The following is an 11,614-nucleotide window of genomic DNA, read 5'->3' on the forward strand; positions in this document are numbered from 1 at the left end:
TTGTCGCTTACTAAAAACATCAACAGGGATGTCTCCATCCAGGTCAGCAGTCCTGCGGCTGCGCTGAGAGTTGTGCAGTACCATCTCACCGACTGCAAAAAAATGGGAAATATCCGTGTGAGACTGGGAGGGGAGGTGAATAGCAGGAACAGAGCCTTCAGAATAATTTTTAAAAGTTTTTTTTAAAATATTTTAGTTACAGTATGCAGAGATCAGCCCACTTGTTCAGGATGGGGTTTTGTTGCATGTCTGTCAGCAGCCTAAAAATATCTGGTAAATCAGTAACTGATAATTTTTCCCTTTCTTGCCCTACTGTATCCTGCACCCTGCAGAGAAATATATTCTGAAATGTTGGGAATAACCGTGGTTATTCCACGACATGAAGTGAAGACAGTTTGTTTCAGCCTCCGCCAAGCAGCAGGAGGAATTTGTGACAGATCCACTGAAATTTCATTTCTCTGGTGTAACTGGCGCTGGGGGACTGGAGGAGCTGACTGCCCCGTGAGGCTGCTTTGCGTGGCTGCTCCCCCCAGCAAAACAATTTAAAGTTTTAATTTCTGAGAAATTAAATCTGCCTAGACTTGCTGAATCTTTCATTTTAAAGACATGATATTGGAAGGTTTCGGGGTATTTGAGATATTTAAACATGTCCAGCTCTCTGAATATCATATGAGAATAATTTTAGTCCACGGAGTGAATTGCAAGAGAGTCTGAGATGATGCTTTTGGGGAGAGATTTCATCTCAGGTACCACTATGGACAGTAACGGCCATACGATACAGGAGAGAGGTCCTCTCTCTGATGGGAATGTCCTATCGTGCTCTCCTGTAATTCTTCCAACAGGTCCCCCAGGTCCACCAGAAGCCGTGACGATAGATGAAATCACCGACACCACCGCTCAGCTGTCCTGGAGGCCAGGAGCAGACAACCACAGCCCTATTACCATGTATGTGGTACAAGCAAGGACCCCCTTCTCGGTGGGGTGGCAAGCGGTGAGCACAGGTAGGTCCATCACCTGGCCCCCAAAGAGCTCTGCCGATGGAAAACACATCTGTCGGCACCCACGCGTGGGCCGAGCAGAGCAGCTCTGTGCCCTGACGTGAAAAGCAATTTCACTGGCTGCAGAGCATTGGTCTTATTAACTAGTTCCAAGTTTGGCAACCCAAAGATTTAGGGGACAGTCAGTGCTATTACTCATCCATTTTTCTCATGAATGTTTAAGGGAAAACAGAATGAATTCCTATCTTTTGTTGCCAGGCTGGAGATATACAACAGTAATTGTGGTCTATAAAGACATCCCTCAGGGACAGCCTGTGTCATCTGGCCTATCTTTAAGTAGAATTATTTCCTGATAGAGGGAAAAATCCCATGATGTAATTGCTCATTCCGTCAGAGGTTAATTTTGTTCCAGTAACCATTAGAGGGAACAGTGTGTTTTAAAAAGAGCAAAATAAAAACCTTTTAAACCTGTTGTCTTGACGCTTTGTTTTCAAAAAAGTGGCAATTTAGGAGAAACCCTTTAATAGCAGGAATTCTTGTGCTGAAAGCACAATGTTTTAATGCTGCCTCTTTTACTTCTTTACAGTTAACAAAATGTTAGAAAAATGAGAAAAGGTTTATAAGTCATTATTCCTTGGTGTCTACGTTAATCCCTCCCTTTTAAGGGTTTCAGATACCTATGACCTTTTCTCAGCAGGCTTTAATAATTTTAGTGGGCTTCGTTGCCTTCCTGACCTGTGGCTGTCTCCTAGTGCCAGAGATCATCGATGGCAGGACGTTCACGGCGACAGTGGTGGGGCTGAACCCTTGGGTCGAGTATGAATTCCGAGTCGTGGCTGCCAACCTGATTGGGATTGGAGAACCCAGCAGACCTTCAGAGAAGAGAAGAACTGAAGAAGCTCGTAAGTAGTGGTGGGCAACTGAGTTCGATCTTGTTGAACAGATGCTCATCGGCGCTAACGGGTGTGCTGTGCTGGAGGAAGCTGAGGAGCGCTTTCTGCGCCTGTTGCTCTCCTCCCTCACATGTGTTATTTGTGTGCACAGAGCAGGCAGGGGAAGTTGTGGAGCTCCTGATGGGCTTTGTTGCTCGCTCCGTGACTCCTGGAGTATAGGAAGACTTCATGCCCTTTCCCTGCAGAAAGCAATGATTTTCAAAAAAAAAAGGTATTTGAGCAGGTTTTCGGGAAAATACTGCCCAGTATCCATTGATGAGGTGGTTTCCCATGATCAGTGTGGTGGAAACTCTGGAGCTCACTGAGAGCAGGAGTTTGAGCTTCACAGCTGGAGCATCAGCTGTCCCTTGATTCTGGGGGCTCCTGTGGCTCTTGGAGTAACTTGAACCTCACCCTGTGGGCAATCAGTGTTGGAGCAGCCACCCTGGGCTGCCCAATGGGTTGGAGCATTTCATGGGCTTATGGAAGGTTTGTCTTCAAGGCACGGGCTCAGCGTGGTGGTGGCAGGGATGTGTGCCTCGGATATGGGGGACCCCTGGTAGGTGGCTCCTCTGTTCAATTCTAGCCTGTAATGGAACAGAATGTGGAATGTGAAAATAAATAAAAGCCCATTTTTATAGAAGATAAATGTTTAAACTAAACAATTAGTGACTGAATACACAAGTTAATTGACACAATTTTAACATACTATTATTGACAGACTTTTAATGTGCTGTTTGCCATGGCAAATGAGTCATTTCCTAATAGCATTTCTGGTACTCAGCAGAGGAAGGCCAGCAGAGCCCCGCTGCTGCGTAGGTCTGCTTCACTTCAACGCGCTTTTCTGGTTTTTGAAGTCTCCAGATGCATCTTCTGCATCTTTTTTTGCAGTTCCTGAAGTGACACCGGCTAACGTCAGTGGAGGTGGAGGAACCAAGTCTGAGCTGGTTATTACTTGGGAGGTAAGCGGAGTCCAAACTGAGAGGAACATTAATATGGTCCTCACCTAGATGCGCACTTGAAGACCCCAATGAAGCTTCTGTAGATTTCAAACAGTTTGAGCTAAAAAAAAGCCCAGCTATTACCACTGAGCAAGGGACTGCGGGGGGCTGCGCATCACTGCTTCAACGCAAGCTCAGCTCTCCCCGACTTGAGCGCATCCGTACGCGTACGGCAAAACATGGATGGGCAGAAACCACCTGAGGGATGAAACAGAGTTTGTGAGGGCAGGCTTGCCACGTCCTGACCTTCTTGAGAATCGTTGTGGCTGGCTCCCCAGCTGCAGCCCTTATCTCTGTACCGGGTTACGTGGCAGCAAATAGTTAAGAGTTACACAAAGCGCTGCATGCTGGCTTTCATTGCTGCTAATGAAAGCCAGCAAGAGGAGATACAGAGATGAAAAATGCTTAATATTCCTTAAGGCAGCCAGGGTTAGAACTTTAATCATTTGTCTGCTCATATTTTCATGTTATGATGTGATGCAGCTGGCATATTTTTCCTAATAATGAACTTCACTAGACATGCTAACACTTCCACTTAACACTATTTCTGACCAAGCTGGCAGAATGAATCGCCAGAGATATTTTTAAGGTTATTAAAAAACTATAAATGGGTTTTTGTCCTTACCACACAGCTCAATGTGCTAAATTTCCTCCTCCGTTGGACTAATTAGCTATGCCGTGTCTCCTAAAGATAGCACAATATGTTTCAAAAACACACAGAGCAAGAACATCAGCCGTGACTTTGAGTGGTAATTTGCACAAAATATAATTTGTATTTTGATAGAACAGTCAGTTTACTTTCTTAAATGTTCAGAGGCCTTTTCTTTATGGTCTGGTGTATTTTTTTGAGCTTTACAAGGCAGATAGGAAGCAGTTACCAAAAGTAACCCCTGCACGTGCTCAAGCACCATGGACATCTGTGGGAGAGTGCCCATAATTACAGATTATTTTAATACATTGAGGCTTTGGTTTTTGATGCAGCTTTTAGGGGGCTGGAACCCTGAGAGCAGGAAGCGTCCATGTGTCCAGAAGTGACCTGGAGGTGACAGATTGTTTCTTTCAGCTGTTACCTAGCACTTACCTGCCCTTCTCCGTGGCGTTTGTGACAAGCTGCTCCCTGCCATTGCGATCTCTAACAGGTCACGTCTTACGGGACGCGGATAGTCGGTTGACCTGATCTGGGTCACCGCATAGCAATGGGCCAGCGAGGGACCACCAGCCCTCGTTAGTGGAGGCTCCTTCTAGTCACTGGGGGAACGTGGGAGCCTATGAAGGTGAATTAAGTCTTAGGCAAAGTGTTTTCCAGAAATGCTGCTTTCCCCCATGACTACAGGGAGCTCGCGGAGCAGCGAGGCTCTAGCACAGATGGGATGGGATGAATTTCGGTTAGAAATAAAGTAGGAATGCAGCCACCTCCCGTCTCCAATGCTCTGTTTAGGACAGTAGCTTTAGAAGGACCAAGAGCAATAGCCAGCATACAGACCAGGAGATAAACGCGTGCCCTTTCTCCCACGATCTGCCTGCCCACAGACAGTGCCCGAGGAGCTGCAGAACGGAGGCGGCTTTGGATACGTGGTGGCCTTCCGCCCCTTCGGCACCGTCAGCTGGATGCAGACCGTTGTGGCCTCCCCGGATGCTGCCAGATACGTCTTCCGCAACGAGACCTTGCCGCCCTTCTCCCCCTACGAAGTTAAAGTGGGGGTGTACAACAACAAGGGGGAAGGGTCCTTCAGCCCCGTGACAGTCGTCTACTCGGCAGAGGAAGGTAGAGCCAGGAGCCAACCCCACCGCCTCTCCCTCCTCCCCACTGCTGGACACGGGGGGCTGACCGGGTCTGAAAGGGTTTGGTATCCACCTTGACATATCCTTTGATACCTAATCCTTGCTCTGATTTATAATAAATGGCGAGCCATGATTAATTCTTTTGATAGTCATTAAAATAACATTAATCGTAATGAAATTTGATATTAACGGAAAAGTAATATGTAATCTGGAAAGAATTCCGCTGAGATTTGGTATGAATTAATGTCCACTGATTAGAAAATGTTCCCTCTTGTCCTAATTACAGTACATGGTATCCTGGGTTGAGCTTAGTAATGACATCTTATTATTTCTTCAGCAGAGGAGTGGGGCCGTCTGGCACAGGCTGACAGGCCATCGTTTTGAGATGTGGAAGTTTGTTTTGGTCGCTTGCTTCTTTTCTCGTGCAATGAAGAAAATAAATCCCTTGACGTTTGGGACTAATTGAACATAAAATTGAAAACTCTTAATTTTATTTTTAACTCCTCTACCCAGAGCCAACGAGAGCCCCAACCACTGTTTCAGCCAGAAGTCTTTCTGCCTCAGACGTTGAAGTTTCTTGGGCTCCCCCTCAGGAGAACCAGCACAAAGGAAGAATACAGGGATATGAGGTATGGAAACGCAGCGCAGCATCCCTTCAGTATTAAGTGTTGAATAGATGCGGAGATGTGTTGTGGTATCTCAGTTCTGCTCCCACCAGCCATGGGGCAGACGGGTTCCCGTATTTGCTTTTTTTTTTTTTGTCTGTTCAGTACATGCTGTAAATGATTATAGATTTTTCTGTATGTAATCTGGCTGAGAACAGAGAGCAGAGCTTGCTGAGGGAACACTGCGTGAATGTGCTTCCATGGCCAGCTGGCATCCGAGGTCCTGGGGAGGGAGCGCTGCAGTCAAGCTGGTTTCTAGAAAGAAACGAGAAGGGATTGTAACCTGGTGCAGATTCTGTCCCCATAGCACTTGCACTTTGGGCAGAAGTGCCGGAGTTAGCGCTGGAAACGACAGTGGTGCTGCCAGCCTGCGGCTGGAGGTGAACTCGTACCTGCTCTGCTTCTCAGGTCAGATGTTGGAGACACGATGAAAGGGAAGACAGTGCGAAAAGGATTCGAACGGTTGGCAATCAGACGTCTACAAAAGTCACCAACCTGAGAGGCAACGCGCTCTATCACTTGGCAGTTAGAGCGTACAACACGGCTGGGACCGGCCCCTCCAGCGCCGCGGTCAATGTCACAACCAAAAAGCCACGTGAGTGTCTGTGAGGATGGGGGACTCTTGCCTGGGAGGCTTTCTGCCAGCGATCCCCTCTCTCATTTTCAAGCTTTCTTGAGTCTGAAGGAGCTGTCAGACTTTTCTTTGCTGAGTTTTTGTGCACAAGGCTTATGAGCCTTTTTTTATTATTATTTTTCGTCCCTGTGTTAAGTAAGCAGAGCATGCAAAACTGAAACCACAGCTGTGCAGGAAAATTAAATATTTATCTCTTCATTCAAGAGGGCTTTTTTCTTCTGGTCTCAGGCATGTTGAGCAACAGATTGAATCCTTTATTCATTTAGAGCACTGTGTTGTGTCACACCTCCTGTGACCTTGAGGACACCGATCAGTGAAACAGCTCATTAGCTTTCCAGAGCGATAGGAGCCTGGGCACACTCAGCTACAGTGGTGAAAGCCACATTGGTACTGGAAGGGATCCAACTAGGAAACTGCTCTTTGGTAATAAAATGCTGTGTATGTTTCGGTACAGCACCGAGTCAGCCCCCTGGGAACATCATATGGAATTCATCTGACTCCAAGATCATACTGAACTGGGACCAAGTGAAAGCACTGGACAACGAGTCAGAAGTGAGGGGCTACAAAGTGAGTATTTTGTCAGCACGGGACATCTACTGCCCTGCACCTCCTCCCTCACCACTCTGGTCCTGCAGTGAATCCTCACTGAGCTGTCGCTGGATTCTGGTATGGGGCTATAAGGAACATTTCCATGAATCTAGTGTCAAGTTGGGGTTTATAGTAACACCAGACGGGGTGTTTTTCATGGTCATTGCATAGTTTTCCAGGTTAAAACTGGAGCATTCCTCCAGAAACAGAAGCCATACCTGTGTAGAGTGAGCACATTCTGCCAGCTGCTCACCCTGGCCCCAGTGATGCTCGCCCCCACAAGCACCTGTGGGGGTCTGAGCCCATGATCTTCACCTGCTCCTTCCCTCGGCAGCTCCCAACCTGCAGGACTGCTCTCCTGCCTTTAGTGGAGACCTTCCAAAGGCTGCCGTTTACTCCTTAATTGCAGATAAACAAAACACTGTTGCTAATAGGTCCCATTTTCTCCAGAAAGCAAAGCCAAAAGGAAAAGAAAGAGAATCCTCATTAGGAGCAGTGTTAATAGGGTAAATTTAACTAGAGAGAAATCTTGGGAAGGATTCAGCTCCATCACGTTACCCAAGGGTTTAATTTGGCCCAAAGAAGACGTCGGTGTGCAATTGCCAGCCGTTGTCTTGAGGGTTGAGTTGTGCAAGCGTTTTTCACCAGAGCTTGAAACGATGAAGAACCCGGTCATGCTTCCTATTTTGTTCACAAGCTGGAATGCCAGTGGCATTCACGCTACCAGCCCATGCCAGCTCCCCCGAATTTCGGCACTGTATCGGATTATCAAAAGTAATTCCTCAGGGTTTTCAGTCAAAACCTTAGATGAACCTCAGCAGTTTGGATCAACTTTTCACTATGTATTTTATGTTTGAAATGCAAATTAAGAAGTCAATTGAAAGAGGATGAGAGAGACTCATCACCCTGAAAAAGCAAACTCTAGTCTAGTGGGTTTCTAAAAAGTCCTCTTTTAACTCAGTGTTAGGATAACACAGCCACATTTCTTTCCTGAATCACAGCAAAACATTGCCCAACTTTTTTCTTTTTTCTCTGGAAATCTTTTGTTTTATGTCACAATTGTGATTGAAATTAGTAGAATTCCCAGATCTAAGAAGGTAATTAAAAAAAGTCAATTATTCTGTGAAGCTGGTCATGACACTGCATCAAATACCCCAACTCAGTTTCCTGAAGAAATATAGATTTTGACCTCTCTACATAAGCTGAGGGATTTATTTTTGCTTTATGAAGCTGAAGATTCCACCAAGGGGCTCCACCCGGTACCGGTGCCACGTTTCGTGTTGCGCATCGGCATCGCCCTCCTCCCAGTGTCCCCTCCCCGCCTGGGCACGGTCACCGCTGTGCTGGTGACCAGCAAAACCCCCATAGCTGGACACCCTTAGGGCAATGGACATCCCTGCCATTTCTGCCTCCTCTCCTCTCTCCCCTTTGCTGCAGGTTTTGTACAGGTGGAACAGGCAGAGCAGCACATCTGTAATAGAAACGAATAAAACCTCGGTGGAGCTCTCCCTGCCGTTCAACGAGGACTACATCGTAGAGATAAAGCCGTACAGCGACGGCGGCGATGGCAGCAGCAGCGAACAAATCCGAATTCCAAAGATATCAAGTAAGGACGGGAGGAACCGGGGTTGGTGCCCGCTCCTGCTGCGCTGCGGGGAGCCAGCGTCCCCGGCCCCTGTGCTCCTCACGCGCTGGTGGGGCAGACCCACTTCCCCCCAGTCACCGTTTGCGTCTGCAAACAGGGATGAACCTGAGCCTTGGAGCCGAGCAGGGGCAGGCTGTGGGTCCAGTCCTCTCCCAGGCAGGGAGCTGAAACCCAGGCTTACCTGGGACCTGCAGTCATGGCATTCCACAATTCTGATTTCATCCTGAGTCAAGATTAAACCATAACAAATGCCATCATAAGTAGTTATATTTGGATTTAAGAGTTCTGGACGCTTTCCACTCTCTTACTTCCATACTCATATATATGTTGAATGTATTGTTCCACTGCGATTCACTGTAACAAAATAGAAAATGCAGTGTTCAGAGGCTTTTAAATTTATAAGGCTACTGTATCGCCATATTCCATTGTGTGTTGGATGCATAAATATTTATTTAGGGAAATGAGGTTGTGTGGAAGAACAAACAAAAAAGAGAGTATTTTATTACACAACATTGCTTTTGTAAAATCTCCATGTCCCATCTTCCATTAATAATGCCAGAGTTTATAAGCTGCATTAAATCAGGAGCCTCTGCAATGCAGGAACGTGGCATTGAAATTACAGCGATGTAAAAACCCTGGGTGAGACCAGAGTTATCTCCACCATGGTTGTGCACTGTGGCTGGATAAACCATACAGAGGGATTTAATCAGCAGACACAGGAGAGCGGGAACACACGCCAGTTCCTATTCGGCTAAACGCGTGGGGCCACGGAGCAGGGACGCAGCTCCTCCAGGAGCCAGATCCTGCCAGGCTGGTGCCATTAAAAAAAAAAAAAAAGTAGTAAACCGGTCATGGAGTAATAGAATTGTGAAAGTAGCCTCAATGTAACAGCAGCAGGAATTTAAGTTAAACCAAAAAGTCTGTTAGAGAGGTGAAACCCAGTAACCAGGGGGTTATTGAGGCAGGAGGAGGGGACTGCGCGTGGGCTCCGAGCATCCCGGGAGTTCCGACCTTCCTGCCACCCCTGCGCTTCATCGGAGGAACCAGAATTACAGCTTGGGGGAGGGAGGAGAGGTTTGGGTTAATGCAGGCTGCTCTCCTCACCGCTGGCCTCTCTTCTCCCCCTCTCTCCTTGGCTCAGATGCGTACGCGAGAGGATCCGGCGCCTCGACCTCCAACGCCTGTACACTGTCAGCCATCAGCACAATAATGATATCGCTCACAGCTCGGTCCAGTTTATGACAAAAATTACCTTACGGACTTGTTTATAATATAAGCAACATTTAGCTAGTTGTTTTGAAGACACCCAGTACTAAGTAATATTGTGGTCTGAGTACATCTTACTACTGGAAAAATGTTTATGCTTCTTTAGGAATGGCATTATACAGTACTTCCTCAAAGCAAATATAGCTTTGTCTGAAGTTTCCTTGGAAACTCTGCAATGCACTGAAAACATCTGTAATATGATGTTACCAAAGCAGTTTACATATGTCCTTATATGCATATTTTTTATTATATATTTAGTGTTTTATAGAATTTTTTAAAGTTAACATATGATGTAGATATTAATTTTTCCTCTGCTATAAAATGCTATGGACGACATTATCATGAGAATATTGTTTGGAATTTTTTCCTTTCTGATGGAGAGTTCAAAGTTGTTCTTGGTAAATTGACTGCAACTTCACTGTACAGTTTTACGAGGCTACGCAAGGCAGAACTGGTCCAGATTGGGTTCGTAGTGCGGCTGTATTTACATGGCAGTTACGATGACTCTTGTGTTAAATCAAGTGCTTGTAACACACAAGATTTTATTCAGAGGTCTAAGCAAGACAAACTCAAAATACTCAGTAAGAACACTATAGTCTTGAAAAAATACAAGAATTTTGGTTGGTTGTGGACTACAGGACATGTAGCTAATATGCCGGCACCATGCAGCAAGGGTCCACGGTTACTGTCTTGAAATAGCTTTGTCTTTATCATAATTAGCACTAAATTGGGTAGGAATGAAGATACTACAAAGATGCGAGCTCTGCCTCTAGTGACAAAAAGGGACAGGTACCCGAAGGAGCGTGCGACTGATGCGGTTCTCACCATTGGGTGTAAACCCAGCTAAATCCACCTCGCCTTTGGGGGATTTGATCCCAAGGAAACCAGAATACAGCAACTCCGAGATGTAAAGCTGCCCTAGGTCTGTTGGCCGAACACGTGCTTGCTTTCCACGTGCATTGGGTCATGACTCATCATCCTTCGTCATTACGCTTAGGAAATCTGGGCCGGACCGAGAGCACCAGAGGAGCTGTGCCATGCGTCGGGAGGTGCAGGCTGTCCGCGGGGAGGGGGATCTCCTGGCAGTTCTCTGCTAGGAAGTCTGCCATTCTGTAGAGACTCTTCATGGACGCCTGAAGGCAAAAGAGACTCACGCCAGAGAACACCAATATCCACAGCAAAATAATTCTTCTTAAGAGAAGGACTGTTTGTTACTACGGGGTAATTTTGTAAGTTCACTCAGATGGGATAACGCTGGTAAAAGGCAACGGAATTTTCTATAAAATTTTCAAGTTTAAATGCGCTGCAGTGGTTTAATATTATTTTTTTTTCCTGATAGCTTGAATTTGCCTGTAACTCGTCTTTTTTGCTTACAAAATAATACAGTTAACTTTTAGACCTTCTAAATATATTTATTCAGTAACTCATAATCAAGATTCCACTTGTGTAAAAGTCAGGGGTGTTGACCAGAGAAATATTGTCAGTATTTCAAGCTGTGTTCCTTTCTTAGTTTGATATGGTTACTTCTATGTAAAAAAAAAAAGACAAAAAAAAAAACCACCACCAAAAAAAACGACAAAAACAAGAAAAATGGAACAAAAAAAAAAAGCTTCTGTAGTTTTCTCCCCAGTGTAAATGATATTTATCAGTGATCTAGCAGATGTAATCTTTTTTTAAAGGTATTGGTAATAAATATTCTGTCATTTGTAAAGATACCTGTGTTCCGGGAGCATTTTTCCTCCACGTTTCGTTGTACCCGCTGACAAATTTCCCCACAGCATTAGGCAGCGCCTGCTGGGGGGGTAAGATATATCTGATGTGAAGATGTAAAATAGAACAGTTGGTTTAATATTATTTTTGTGGAGGCAGGAAAAAAAAAAATAAATCTTTTTATATATCTCTGGTCTAACACCGCTTCCAAAAGTGGCCAAAAAAATAAATACCTGCGTGGGTGAATTTGGGGTGGAAATTTGCTGGAAATCGCTAAATCCACCAGACGCACTTTTCTAATTCTGATTCTTTGGGGGGCAGCGCAGGAGTTGCACGATTGTGTTCTGCGTTTCGAAGGAGCAATATTGCACTTTTGCAATCTCTGAAGCTTAA

General features: G+C 45.6%; 1 protein-coding gene across 3 annotated transcripts in view; it reads left to right on the forward strand.

The window, feature by feature from the left end:
• The window catches only part of LOC104482062 (contactin-4), a 321,299-nt gene extending 310,075 nt beyond the window's left edge, over positions 1–11,224 (forward strand). For all 3 annotated transcript variants that reach the window (XM_086755278.1, XM_086755277.1, XM_086755279.1), the window contains 9 exons: positions 843–1,001; positions 1,751–1,900; positions 2,822–2,892; positions 4,462–4,696; positions 5,227–5,342; positions 5,787–5,973; positions 6,467–6,579; positions 8,038–8,206; positions 9,387–11,224. In XM_086755278.1, the coding sequence (XP_086611404.1) occupies positions 843–1,001; positions 1,751–1,900; positions 2,822–2,892; positions 4,462–4,696; positions 5,227–5,342; positions 5,787–5,973; positions 6,467–6,579; positions 8,038–8,206; positions 9,387–9,487 (1,301 nt within the window). In that variant the 3' untranslated portion in view covers positions 9,488–11,224. The remainder of the gene's footprint in view (positions 1–842; positions 1,002–1,750; positions 1,901–2,821; positions 2,893–4,461; positions 4,697–5,226; positions 5,343–5,786; positions 5,974–6,466; positions 6,580–8,037; positions 8,207–9,386) is intronic.
• Positions 11,225–11,614: the final 390 nt, after the last annotated feature.

Source organism: Chlamydotis macqueenii, chromosome 10 (genome assembly GCF_036417535.1).
Source record: "Chlamydotis macqueenii isolate bChlMac1 chromosome 10, bChlMac1.mat, whole genome shotgun sequence".
NCBI classification, from domain to species: domain Eukaryota; kingdom Metazoa; phylum Chordata; class Aves; order Otidiformes; family Otididae; genus Chlamydotis; species Chlamydotis macqueenii.